Source organism: Camarhynchus parvulus, chromosome 1A (assembly GCF_901933205.1).
Source record: "Camarhynchus parvulus chromosome 1A, STF_HiC, whole genome shotgun sequence".
Classification (NCBI taxonomy): Eukaryota; Metazoa; Chordata; class Aves; order Passeriformes; family Thraupidae; genus Camarhynchus; species Camarhynchus parvulus.
The window spans coordinates 1,328,475-1,341,962 of record NC_044586.1 but is presented as its reverse complement, the minus strand read 5'-3'; the positions used below and the strand labels follow the sequence as shown (position 1 = coordinate 1,341,962).

General features: G+C 45.8%; 2 protein-coding genes and 1 pseudogene across 2 annotated transcripts; 1 reads left to right on the top strand and 2 right to left on the bottom strand.

Annotated features, from left to right (window-relative positions):
• Nucleotides 1-3,571: 3,571 nt before the first annotated feature.
• Nucleotides 3,572-4,912, bottom strand: LOC115909956 (annotated as a pseudogene).
• Nucleotides 4,913-5,754: 842 nt separating this feature from the next.
• Nucleotides 5,755-7,396, top strand: LOC115910727 (endogenous retrovirus group K member 9 Gag polyprotein-like). Its single transcript, XM_030961074.1, has 2 exons — nucleotides 5,755-5,764; nucleotides 6,050-7,396. Exon 2 carries the CDS (start codon nucleotides 6,293-6,295, stop codon nucleotides 7,280-7,282), a length of 990 nt encoding a protein of 329 aa, XP_030816934.1. The 5' UTR covers nucleotides 5,755-5,764; nucleotides 6,050-6,292; the 3' UTR covers nucleotides 7,283-7,396.
• Nucleotides 7,397-12,002: 4,606 nt separating this feature from the next.
• Nucleotides 12,003-12,974, bottom strand: LOC115910362 (E3 ubiquitin-protein ligase RNF113A-like). Its single transcript, XM_030960439.1, has one exon. The coding sequence runs from the start codon at nucleotides 12,972-12,974 to the stop codon at nucleotides 12,003-12,005; it is 972 nt and encodes a 323-aa protein (XP_030816299.1).
• Between the last annotated feature and the right edge of the window lie 514 nt (nucleotides 12,975-13,488).

The following is a 13,488-nucleotide window of genomic DNA, read 5'->3' as shown; positions in this document are numbered from 1 at the left end:
GCATCTGCCCTTCTTGTTCTTTAGCCCAACCTTTTATACCCCTCATGTTGGTGCACTGCACCTGTGTGCCCTCTGTTCCCTTCTGTGCTTGGTCAGTGCACCTGGGCACAACTTTACATTGTACATGTATTTTATTTATGCCAAGATACACTTTATATTTACATAATTTTTTTTTAATACAATCATGGAATGATTAGGGTTGTAAGTGACCTTAAAGATCATCGAGTTCCAGCCCGCTGTTGTAGAACTTCTGCTTAAGGTAATTTACCCTTGTCCTGTCAGTACATGCCCTGACAAAAAATCCCTCCCCAGCCTTCTTGATGGTTCCCTTAACACACTGGAAGGCTGCTGCAAGGTCTCCCCAGAGCACTCCAGCTCTCTCAGCCTGTCTGTGGAGCTGGTGTGTATGGGGACAGGGCACAACCTCAGCAGAGCAAGGTCTGACCCACCCCCTGCACACATTCCAAGCTCCCAAGATGTCTCTGAAGAGATCACCTCTCCCACTCCCTGACACAGGTAACTCCAGCCTGAAATCTCTCTCAGTGGGATTGAGTGGGGCTTATTCTTCCATCAGTTTACTTAGAAACCAGCATATCTTTTGACACCCAGTGTGGGGCGAGAGAGAGAAGTTGGAATTAGATTTTTTCTAAAGCATTTGTGTATTGGGGAATTGTACACATGATGCCCGGTGTATTCACATGGATGTTGTACTTTACCCTGTATCTATTTCCACACATGGGGAGCTATTTGTTCATCATGATGGCCTTTTTAAGGCCACAGAGAGGAATCAAAATTGCTTTGTTAATATGCTGTGTTTATTGCATGATAACATCAGAGGCAATGAATTTCATTTGGAATATATATTCAGTCTTGTTTGCCTGTGCTAACCAGATCTCACCTCTGACAGGCCTGGAATGAGCACCTTTCTGTCACAAATTTCTGTCTTCTGTGCTTATCTCAAGTTCCCACTGTGGTTCATCTTATGGCAAGTTCCTTCCACTGTGATCCTGACAGTGTTTGGGAGAGGCAATTGTGTCCTTTAAGTCCTTACAGACCTCTGGAGGTCCTTTCCAACCTCAGCCATTCTGTGACTCTGGGAATATCCCCTTGGTCTGTTAGGGTCAGCTGTCCTGGATGTGTTTCCTACCAACCTCTTGCCCATCCCCTGTTCAATCTGGCCTTTGGGGGGGAAAATTATTCACATTGAACCCGCTCCCCTTGGCTTGGAACCAAGGCCACCACATTCTCTCTGCTAAGCTTATTTGAGGAGAAATGACCCCTTGTCCTCCTTCCCCCTGCCCCTGCCAATGATGTAAGGTGGGAGAGAATAACCTCTGGGTCCTGGCCACATGGCCATCATGCTACTGCAAAAATTACCTGTCCTGGCTGGAAGCAGGACAGATTGACCATGTACAGCCTCTCTGGGTAAACTGTTCCAGGGTTTCACCACCCTTAGTCTAAAAAAAATTTCTTCCTTGTATCTAAGTCTGCGTGTCCACACCACAGAGGCCCAACAGGCCTTAGAGTAGGTGTCCACAGAAACAGGTACATATTTAAGGGGACCAAATTCTGAAACATGAGCAATGTCAGATTGCCATAGCTGAGGAGCTTGTAGCCCTCTGGGGCTTGTTCCCTCCTGGGTCATGGTGACATGCTGCTGACAATCAGAGCATGAGGCAATGACATCACGTGCTGCTGCAGATGTGAGATGGAATTGATGTCGTAGGGCATGAGCCCTTTGATGGAAAAACTGATGTGACTGAATTGCCTGGTGTAATGTATCTGGTGCCAGGGCAGCCCACACCTGGGCTGTTATCTGCACAGCCATTTCCTTCTACAATGAACCCAGGCAAGTTGGTACGACTATAAACATGAGGAATATAAAATGGTGCAGTTTGTTGGCATAAAGTATGCCATAATGTTCTCAGCAAATAAAACAATTCCTTTTTATTTGCCTCTTTCAGAACAGCACAATCTAAACTACAAACTCAACTGCATACATATTGAGAATCAGATACAACATTTCAATTCTCATAAGGCCATCAGCCTGGACATCAGTCTTTCCAGGCTCTGACAACCACTTGGTTTTCACCCTAGGAATAGATTGTTGTGTTAACAAACGCTCATTCTCAAGATGTTTTTGCATTGGACCTTGCAAACTACTTAGCTCCCCTTAGAAGTGACAGACCAGCTAATTTAGCAAAGCAAGGCCTGATTTTATGAAGCCTTTCTTTTATAATTTCTCTTTTGTTCTGGTTTTCAAACAGCTTGCATCTTATTAAGGCTGTTACTGGCTATCTATTAGATATGGGATAAAATACAAAAAAGACCAGTTACAATCCACAAAATTTATTAAATCCAATCATGTCACTGATACAGGGGCTTGCAGCACGGGAAGACAAAAGATAATGTCCAGTGTCTCTTAGAGAACTAGAAATAATTGACCATTGTTCTAAAGTCCAAATAGCTGAGACTCAGGAATCATGTTGTTTAGGTAGGACCAAGTTCATTAGCTGGAAATGTTGACCTTGACATCACTGAATGTCTTTTCTGGGAGCTTTTGTTCTTGCTCTGTCCATGAAGGCTTAGCTGCACATCCTGCCAGGGCTGGGCCTTGCTCAACCACCCGCCCCTGAGAGCAACTCCTGCCACAAGCTGCTGAGTTTTCTTGCCCAGGGGCTGTCAAATCCAATTGGCAAACCAAAACCACTACACTCCCTTCCCTCTGAATTGTTATAATTTTGAAATTAAGGGGCTTTCAGGCAAAGAAATGAGAAAAGGAATAACAGTTCTTTACTAGTGTGTTTATGTATGTAATGACCAAGGAACAGACTCAGACTCACAGTGATAGTGAGATGTTTATTGAGAGAAACAAGACAATTTTATACACTTCTTCAAGACACAGTATTTCCTTATTTAACTCTATTTAACTCTAAGTGTTTAACTCTAAGGGACCTATCACACCCTGCCACGTCAGCAACACGCTATATGGGGTGATCACACATTGTTCAGGTGTCTGGCAGCTTCCAGCAGGACCCTCTCCACAGGGGAAGAGGATCCTCCCCATTTCACAGGGAGGGTCTGGAGAACCTTTCCCAGGAAAGGTTTCCAAGTTTACCTCAAAAGGGGATCCAGCTTTTATAAGATGAAATCAGCAAGTCAAAGTGACTTGATTACATTTTTAGTACAATCCCCTGGATCTGATGGCATAATTCCCAACCAGCCAGGGCCAGGACCTGGCCAAGGCCTAAGCATTGACTGGGAGGCTTTCCCTAAATACCTACAAGCAAACCTTTATTAATATCAGTGAGGAACATGACTTCACAAGAGCTTATCTTCCCCATGAACAGGGGACAGATCAAAACATACAGTAACTGGTAACAACAGGTCTCCTTCCTATGAATGGAGACAGTGATTTAAAAGACAGAACCTTCAGAAACAAGTTAAAATTACAAGAGAAAGTTTCTGCCTACAGACTGAGACTTAGCTGCTGCGGCAGCTCTGTTCCTTTTGGTTTTTTTTAAGAAAAAAGTTAAATTTATTATTTTAGATCCCCTCTGATTTTTCCTCTTTATCTGTACTTGTAATTTTGTCTACTGTAAGTGTAATCTCTCTCCTTATAACGGCTGCGACTCCTATGCCTGTCTCTCTTCTCATCCTTGGTCCTCCCCCTGCAGCATTCTTCATGCTTTTGGTCAGACTCCTTAAATTTTTTGGTCTTCTTCTCATCTTCTTCAGAGTGGTGGTGCTTCTTCTTCTGTTTTTTAGCCAGGTGTGACTGACTTGTGTGAGACTCCTCTATATCCTCATCCAGCACGAGGTCATACTTGGCATCTCGCTTTGGTTTTACTTTTTCTCTCAGAGCAAATTTTGAAGGTTTGTCACATTCCTTCTCATAGTCCTTGAAATCTTCCTTGGTATATCGCCCACCTTTTCCCTTCCATTTGACCTTTGCAACAGACTGGCTAAAATCCACATGTATCCGCCTGTCATCAATCAGCACATTGTCCATTTTGAAGTAGGCTTTCTCACAGTCTTCCTCCTTTTCAAACTCAATGAAAGCATAACAGAGAGATTCACCAGTCTTCCAGTCTCGGATCACTTCACAACTTTTAATGGGACCAAATCGTGAAAATATTATCTCCAGGTCTTCATCTTTGGTCACAGGATTCAGTTTACAAACAAACAGCACATTTTCTGGTGGCTTGATGTCTGCATCTGGTAAGTCTCCCACCATTTCCAGAAGAATAGCACGAGTTTTTGCTTCTTTTTCTGCCTGAACTTCTTCTATTTCATCTGCCGGCCGTCCTTTCATGTCATCAATTTCTTCATCTGCTCCTATTCTGCCACTGTTGAGCTGTTCCTTTGTGGGTTCTGGTGAGCGATCAGGAACACACAAGCCAGGTGGATCATCAAAGGGATCTTCTAAAATTACTGTATGATTTATCCGGATATCCTGATATGGGATAAAATCCTTATCTACAAAGGTTTCATTAATTTTCCTCAATACATCCATGCCTTCTGTCACTTCTCCAAATACTGTGTGTACCCCATCAAGGTAATCCAGGTTTTCCCCTGTGGTAATGAGGAACTGTGATCCATGCTGATCACTTCCATTGTTCACCATTGACACAGTTCCCTTCTTCTTGTGCCTGATTCTGGGCACCTTTTCTGCCTCAAAAAATCTGGCTTGATCGCCATACAGTTGACAAAATATGGATTCCCCTCCACGGCCAGTTCCTGTGGGGTCGCCAGTTTGTATAATAAAATCCCTCTGGACATTATAAATAAGACAATAGTTGTAGTACTTGACCTTACAGAGCTTCAGGAAATTCAGACATGCTCGGGGCCGCTCCTCTGTGTACAGGTCGATGACCAGGTCACCCACCGTTGTCTCCAGAAGCACTGCCATGTTCTCAGGAAGAGATTTGAGAATAGGAATAACAGGTCTTTACTAGGAAAATTAAAATAAAATGCAGCAGTACAAATAGCACTGACAGAGTCAGAATACAACCTGGCACCCTGTGGGTCAGGGTGGGGGCAGCAGTCCCATTCAATGGTGGCTCAGCCCTCGTGCAGTGCCAGCTGTGGTTCTGCTGGAGCAGGGATCCTGGAGAAGGATGGAGTTTTACTCTGGAGGTCCAGTGGTGCTGTAGATGGGCCTGGTCTTCCTCTGGGAATCCAGTGGAAAAGGCTGCCTGTGGTGTTCCAAACTTCCCTTTATATCCAGTTTGGAATGCTGGGCTCCTCCCCCTGGGCGGAGCATCTCACAATGGGATGATGGAATTTTATCAGCCATGCGGGGACAGTTAATGGCCCATTAACAGAAGATAACCCCCCGGAGGGAGTTATCAGGGATGAGTCTTGGAAGAGATACAGAACACTGCCCCACCTGGTTTTAACAGATGGTAACAGCATACATGCTTTTGGTTACATCTTGCATTGCAACCTAAGACAAACAAATTTTCAACAAAAGTTCTTTTATATAGCAGGCGTTCCTCTTCCAATTTCTATATACTGGTGAAACTAAACACATACAACCTATTCCTATTCACATGCAGACACATATGCTCCTAAGAAACAAACAGTATAACCTGCAGCCCTCAATCATGCAAATCCTTTTTTTTTTCTCTTTTACCCACAGTTGAGACTTAAACAGCACAGAGGGGACCGAATCCCACGAGGCAAGAGCTGCAGAATTGGCTTCAGAGCTCAGACCTGCCAATTCTGGCAGGTCCATACAAACCACGCAAAAAGGCACAAGGTGGGGACTTCAACCCCACAAAACCACAGCTGCAAAATTCACAATTCACCCAGGCAATTACAAGATTTGGTATAGACCTTATAACAAATCAAATTTAGAAGGAACCCTAATCCCCACACCAAAACCCTTGTTTTAGCTTTTGCAACCAAAAACAAACGGTTTTGTGCACCAAATACTTTAGAATTCACCATGCAATTGCATTTTGCATGGATGTGACAGCCTGGTCAGAGAGTGAGAAAATTAGATAAGTTTTCCTGCTGGTGATGCCCGTCTTTTTTTTGTCAGGGAGCAGGGGGACCTCCTAGCACTGCCCCAAAAGCCACTTGGCCCTGCTGGCCAGCCTCACCTTCACCTCCCCTGCACGCCAGGGACCGACTCTCTCGTGAGCAGCAGGAGCTGCAGTTCCTGACTCAAGATCTGCCACCAACATTGCAGGTGAGGACGGAGCCATCCCCACCATCAGAAGTTGTCACAACCACACTGGTCACTCCATCGGCTCCTGTATCCTCAGCCACGGAGCCTGCAGAGATGTCCCAGCCACGCCCATCATCAGCATCTGCCTTCAGGTGTTTTGTCCAGCCAACGTCACACCCCCTGCCAGCTTCCCCCTCCCGTTCCTCTAAAGCTGTCTCAAATTCAGTACGCACTGGCAGGCATAATGCGATTGACTGGGAGGTGGCCCGAGATTTGCTACGTGATGTTGAAGAATATGGCCTTGGCTCCGCACAAGTTTTGCAGACTCTCAGAGTGCTAAACTCAGGCCTGCTCTTTCCATCTGATATTAGATATATAGCTAAGGTGCTGTTCAAGCCTGTGCTATTTGATATTTTTTTGAAGTACTGGAGGGAGGCTGCTGAAAGGGCTGCAGCAGGCAACAGGCTTTTGCCTCAGAGAGATCCTAGGTTTCAGGCAGGGGTGGACATTCTCCTTGGAGCACAGGCCTCTTCCAGTCCTAATTTTGAGGCTACCTGGGACTCTGCCGTTCTTGAGCAGAGTCAAAGGGCAGGATTTCGTGCATTGTTAAGAACCATAGAACTGGCCTCCCCCGGGCCAGCATTTGCGGCAATAACTCAGGGAGAAGATGAACGTTTTCTGCCATTTGTCAGGAAGTTTGCTGATGCCCTTGAGAAGCAGATTGAGGATGATGCCTTAAGGGAAAAGTTATGCAAGCAGTTAGCCCAGTGCAATGCGAACAGTCAGTGCAAGAGGATCATAGCTGCTCTTCCAGGCAGCCCATCACTAGTAGACATGGTCAATGCATGTGCCTGGGTAGGTTCTGTAGGCCACACAGTGCCTGCTCTGATGGCTCCCTCACAGCCAGGCCAGATACCCTTAGGGGGTGGACAACAGAAGAGCAAAATTAAGAGCAAGGGAAAGCAAGGAACATGCAATCCAACATGGCCGGGTACCTCCTTCTTGTGCACTAGATGCCTAAGGCCAGGTCATTTTGCTGAGCAATGCAAGGCTAAATTTCATGCCAATGGCCAGCCTTTGGCAGACCCAGGAACGGGACAATGAGCACAGGGGAATTGTGCCCTGACACAAGTGATTCCTCAGGGCATGGTGCTGGCTCAGGCCTGCCCAGCCAGCTCGGAGGCATCACCCAGGGCTATGCCGGTGTGGATGCACCACCAACGCAGTTATCTTAGAATTCTGTAGTGAATATAATTTTTCTTTGGATGTGTTCAGACCTTTGGGACAAGGACTGGGTGTGCGGCTTGTGGGAAGTTCTAGTGTCACCCACTAAGGAATCTTTGTGCACTCAGGAGTCATTGACTCTGACATTTCAGGTCAAATTTGTGCAACGGTTTTCCTGCACACCCCCCGTCCCTATTCCAGCAGGGACTTGGGTTGCTCAACTTGTGCCTTTTCAGTCATGCATCCCCAGAACTGGCCAGCAGACTCATGGGAATGGTGGCTTTGAATCCACAGGACTGCCACAAGTCTTCTGCTCTGCAGATGTTTCTGCTCAGCCACCACAGATGGCATGTACCCTGATTCTACTGGGTGCCAGCCCACCTCAGATCCAGCTCCAAGGTTTGCTTGACACAGGAGCTGATGTGACAGTTGTCTCCCTCTCTGCATGGCCTCCTGTGTGGCCTTTGGCTCCCATAGGTTTGGCCATTGAAGGGCTGGGGGATGTGGCACATACCTCGGTGAGCCAACAGTCTGTGCTGATCATTAATGTGAATGGGCAGACAGCTGCAATTCAGCCCTGTGTCACTCCAGCTCCAATCAGTCTTTGGGAGTGGGATGTATTGGCAGCCAGAAATGGGATGGATTTTTAATTGGGGCCACTGCATTGAAGGGCGGAAGATATCCTGCACTGCTTTTGTGGTTGCTGGTGGACAAACCCATTTGGGTTCATCAATGGCCCCAGACAAAAGAAAAATTGGTTGCCCTTCATGAATTTGTTCAGGAATTACTTCAACAGAGACACATTGAGCCTTCTACTAGTCCCTGGAATACTCCTGTCTTTGTGATAAAGAAAAAATTTGGGAAACGGAGGCTGTTACAGGACCTCTGAAAAATCATTGCAGTGACAGAAAGCATGGGGGCACTGCAGCCTGGTATGCCCTCACCCACCATGCTCCCTGCTGGATGGGAAATTTTGATCATTGATCTGAAGGATTTTTTTTCACAATTCCTTTGCATCCGGATGACAAACCAAAGTTTGCCTTCACAGTGCCTTCAGTCAACAATGCTGAACCTGTGCAGAGATATCAATGTGTTTTGTGGAGATAGCCAAAAACTCCACAACTTTGTGAAAGCTGTAAAGCCGGTATGTTTATTATTACAGCACCAGACGCATGCGGAGATTACTCTCCTTAAAAGACATGCATACCTCTGGGAACTTCAGGTCCCTTTTTATTCCCCTCTCAAATCCATATGGATATAGTTTCACAATAGTTCATACACATTCATTTTTACAAATTTCGCGGGACATTTGCCACTAGTTCTTCTTTATCAGAAAGAATTCCTAGGTCAGGCTGACCTGCTTTCACAGCAGTCTCTCTGTCTCTCTTTATCACCCTCTGTCTCCCCCCACCTTATCTCTATCCTTCATTGAATCCTTGAGCCTAGGCCTTGCAGTCAGGCTACAGACTACAGGCTTCAAACTACAGACTTAACTCAAAGATGTACATTTCACCTAAATCAAAATGGATTTCTGCTCTGGAGAATTTCTACTCTGTCTCAAATGGAAGGTTTTGCCACAGGTTTTCCTGTCACAATAGCCTATCTGTCAGTGGTATGTGGCTCAGGCCTTGAGTGGAGTCCACAAGCAGTTTCCTCACACATTTGTTATCATTACATGGACAGCATCCTGGTGGCAGCATCCCCAGGATGAGTTGCTGAGGGTACAGCCTCAGTTGTTCGCTGCTCTGCATTCTTATGGGCTGCAGGTGGCCCCGTAGAAAGTTCAGCAGCATCCTCCTTTGAAATATCTGGGAGTCAAAATTCTTGACAGAACTATTCAGCATCAGGAGGTGCAATTCTCAGATTCTATTAAGACCTTGAATGACGCCAAGAAATTGATAGGTGCCATCAGCTGGTTGTGTCCTTACTTGGGACTAACTGACAAAGAACTGTCCCTGTTGTATGACACTTGGGGCCGTGGGTATGCAAGTGTTTCCACAGATACTGGAGTATGATGGGTACCTGCGAGGTGTGTCCACCCTGATTTGCAACACCAAAGACAGAATGTGGCCAACAGGCAACCTCCAAGTGATGATCAAGATGCCAACCATCAATCAGATGGCCCCTCCTCGAGTGGGGAGTGAGCATTCCATTCTTTCTTTGTTTCTGAAAAGGACTGTTGACAGGCTAAGACTGTCAGTTCTTTCAACAAATTAATGATAAGTTGTTACTATATTATTAGACATAGTATTGATATTGTATTAGAATAAGTAACTGATTTTAGAATTAATAGTGTATTTCTTGTAAGAGGGAATCACAAGATCCAATCTCTCTGACCCTTTTAAATCGGCATCCAATCGAGATTATGATTTATAACTAGCAACTGCTACAGGAACCTCGGCAGCTCTGTTTGTTCTCCTTTCTGCAAAGGACCCTGCAGAGGATTTAAACAAAAAGGGGGACCTGTGGATGTCACAGGCTGGTCAGAGAGCGAGAAAACTAGATAAGTTTTCCCAGAATTGGCTTGTGAGACTTTAGGGTGTTGAAGATAAACAATGATAGCTTATTATCATAAACAGCCCGCAGGTGGTGTTTCCCTACTCTCTGTTTTCTTGTTTTTCTCAATGATTGTTTATTAGAAAGGTGTCTTATAAATTAGCCAATCAGGTGGAATGTACTGATTAATTGACCAGCCAGGTCTATCTGTACTGGAACAATGTGTAAAACAGGATTTGAAGTACAGACACACCCTTCATGCAAACCAACCCTCTGGTGAGTCTGTGTCATGTCTTACTCAATGATGACAGTTTTATACTTTTAACCTGGCACCAAGACTCAAACCCACTTTTGATATTCACTTATATAACTTCAGACATATATTTAGTAGAGGATAGCAAGTTATACCATCACTAGTATTTTTTTTTCATTATCCAATTTTGTCATTGATGCCATTGATTTTTGCTTTTTATATGTTTTTCATATATTTGTAGCTCTGTAGACTATTACTGTATAGTTATATAGTTTCTTCAGCTAATTCCAGTATTTTGTTGGATAAACACATTCCTGGAATCCTATTCTAATCTTGCTTCTTCAGTGAACAAAAGCCATTCTACTTTCCCATGTATTTAGATATAAACAATGTGGAGCTAGAAGCAAAGGGGAGGCTTCAGCAGGGGGCCAAACCAAGAGGGGGAATTACTTCAGTAACTGTACTTCTAACTGGGGATTCTTGTCAATTATGCCAATTTGCTAAGCTTACAAATAGTATCAATAAATTCTCAGTAATTCTTTTATAGGGGTTTCAAAATTTCTGTGCTTACACATCTGACTGGTCAAGGTCTTAACAGCACCCAGCTCGCTGGCCTCACTGCAGACTTAGCAGTCTGTATTGAGGCTTGAATGAGATTGGTTGGGGTCCCTGTTTGAGTTCAAATCCAGCCTATGATTGTCTTATCCTGGGGACTCATTTACTTCTACTCTGTAACATCTAGGCTAGTCAAGTTAAGGACTGTTATGGCCAATTTATCTGTACAGCCCACCGGCCAAGCTGTGGCTGTGACAGTTCCCCCTTTCTCTGTTTAAAAAGGGCAAAGTGTTCTTTGTCATCCTCTGCAGGGTGGCAGACAGTGTTATGGTGGGGTCATTCATCAGAGACATACAAACGACACAACTCTCAAAGGTCCTTGTGAAAAACAGCCTCAAGTTTATTCTCACAGCTCCTTTATAGGAGCTGCAAATTTCCCAAGCTTACACATGTGATTCATTGAGGTCTCAGCACCATCCAGCTCTCTGGCTAATGACACATCTGCATTTAGGGCTGAATGACATTGGCTGAGGATCCCTGTGTAGATTTGAATCCAGCCTTATCCTTGTTCACCCAGGGACTTGTTTTCTTCTAGGATGGTTGGGTTTCAGATCAGCTGCAATGTGACAGACAGGATGACAAAGCCAGCATGACGTCACTGATGATAAGCTCAGTTCAAACAAGGCTTTCCACCCAAGTGGACAAGCCCAGCCTGCCTAAGCAGGGATGTATCCCATGTATCATCCAGGAGCTGTCAAATCTCCAGCAATACAATCTTCCAGGCTAGCATGCTGCAGGCTTACTACTTAGAAATTACAAATTAAAACTTAACACTACAAACAAGAAACAATTCAACTTTAGAACTGTCAGAAAAAACAACTAACAGAAGAAACAGTTTGTCTTAATTTGGGTTTGTGACCCATGTCCTTAAATAGATAAAATCCTTAAGTCCCCCCTATCCCAAATAGATCTACAAATTACAACTCAACACTACAAACAAGAAACTGTTCAACTCAAAACCAGCTCAGTTAAAAAACACACTTCCTTCTCCTGTTGGTGTTTCTCAAATATTTGAGTCTTGGGGCTCAAGTAGGGTGATGGGTAGATTGTCCTGCCATTGTTGACAACATTCTGCATCTGACAAACTGTCAGCATGCTAGGTGATGTTGAATGCAATGGAAAAATATGAGGACACCCAAAACTTACATGGGGGGTATACACCCATCCAGCACTCTGTTTTTTGGGGTTTTTTCCTCCTACAAAAGCTTTATTCAGTTATGTACAGAATGTGTTCTGCTACTGTGGATCCTCTTCATGGTCTGACTCCTGCTCCTCTTCTTCCTGCTCTTTGTGTTTTTCCAATTTTGCCACGAGCTCTCTTGCAGGGTTGAAGACTCCATTGGTTTGCTTCCCACAGATGAAGCAGCGCTGGGATTTGCAGTAGTGCTGCAGGGCACAGCTCTCACAGAAGTAGTGCCCACACTTGGTGACCACGGGGTTCTTGAAGGAACCTCTGCAGATGAAGCACTTGAAGGGCACGTCCTCCTCACCACTGCTCACCTCGTAGTTCTCATTGTCACTGGCGCCGTAGCAGCGCTCGTCCAGCTCCCGTTCCATCTGCCAGCCGTGCTTGTAGTCCGAGCGGTCGTGCAGGAACTTGCAGCTGTCCCCAAAGCCACAGAACCCGGTCTCTTTGTAGTCCTTGCAGATGTCAGGCTGGTAGTCCCAGCGCACCGTGGCCCGCAGGTGCTCTGGAGCACGGATGGGGCCTTTCCTGACCATTCCTGAGGAGGCATTTCCCATCGATGTGTCCTTGGGCTTCACATACTTCACATAGTTGTTAATGCCACGGTAAATTTTATCATCTTCCTTTCCTCTCAGCCCCTCCTGGATTTTTTGGCTGCGTTCAAAGATGGCCTGGGCATCCTTGTCCTTCTCCGTGTCCAGTTCATACCCTGCTGTGGCCCCCATGTCTTCTGGGCCAGCAGGTTTTGCTGACCTGGTCGATTTGTAGGTGACCCCGATCTCCTTGGCAGGATCCTCATTCTCACTGCTGCTCCGTGCATACTCTGGCCTCTCCCTGATGCAGCGCCTGGTCGTCTGGATCATGGGGTTGGGGGTGTCCCTGGGCAGCTTCTTCCTCACCACGGTGCCGCCCTCCTCCCCACTGCTGTCCTGCTCACTGCTGGGACGTTTTCGCTGGCCGCCGCCTGCGGCTCGGACCCGCTTCTTGAACACAAAGCTGCACACACTGCTCTCCTCTGCCATCAGGTGCTGCTGCTTAGAAAATAAAGGCAGAAAAGGCTTGAACTGAGTCAGGATACAACCTGACACCCTGTGGGTCAGGGTGGCGGCAGCAGTCCAATTAAATGGTGGCTGCAGTCCTCCTGCAGTAACAGGTGTGGTTCCGTGAGAGCAGGGATTCTGGAGAAGGGTCTGGTCTTCCTCTGAAGGTCCAGTGGTGCTTATGTGGCTCTTGTCCTCTGGGAGTCCAGCAGGTAAAGCTGCCTGTGGTGTTCCACAGCTCAGATTATAGCCAGTTTGGAATGCTGGGCTCCTCCCCCTGGGCGGAGCATCTCACAATGGGATGATGGAATTTTATCAGCCCTGCAGGGACACTTCATGGCCCATTAACAGAAGATAACCCCCCGGAGGGAGTTATCAGGGATGAGTCCTGGAAGAGATAAAGAACACTGCCCCATCTGGTTTTAACAGCTTGTAAAATGGTGATATAATACATACATTTGATTACATCTTACACTGTAACCTGAGACACTCAGTA

Coding starts and splice junctions, on each gene's coding strand:
- LOC115910727 (XM_030961074.1), top strand. CDS start 6,293: ATGTCCCAGCCACGCCCATCATCAGCATCTGCCTTCAGGTGTTTTGTC.
- LOC115910362 (XM_030960439.1), bottom strand. CDS start 12,974: ATGGCAGAGGAGAGCAGTGTGTGCAGCTTTGTGTTCAAGAAGCGGGTC.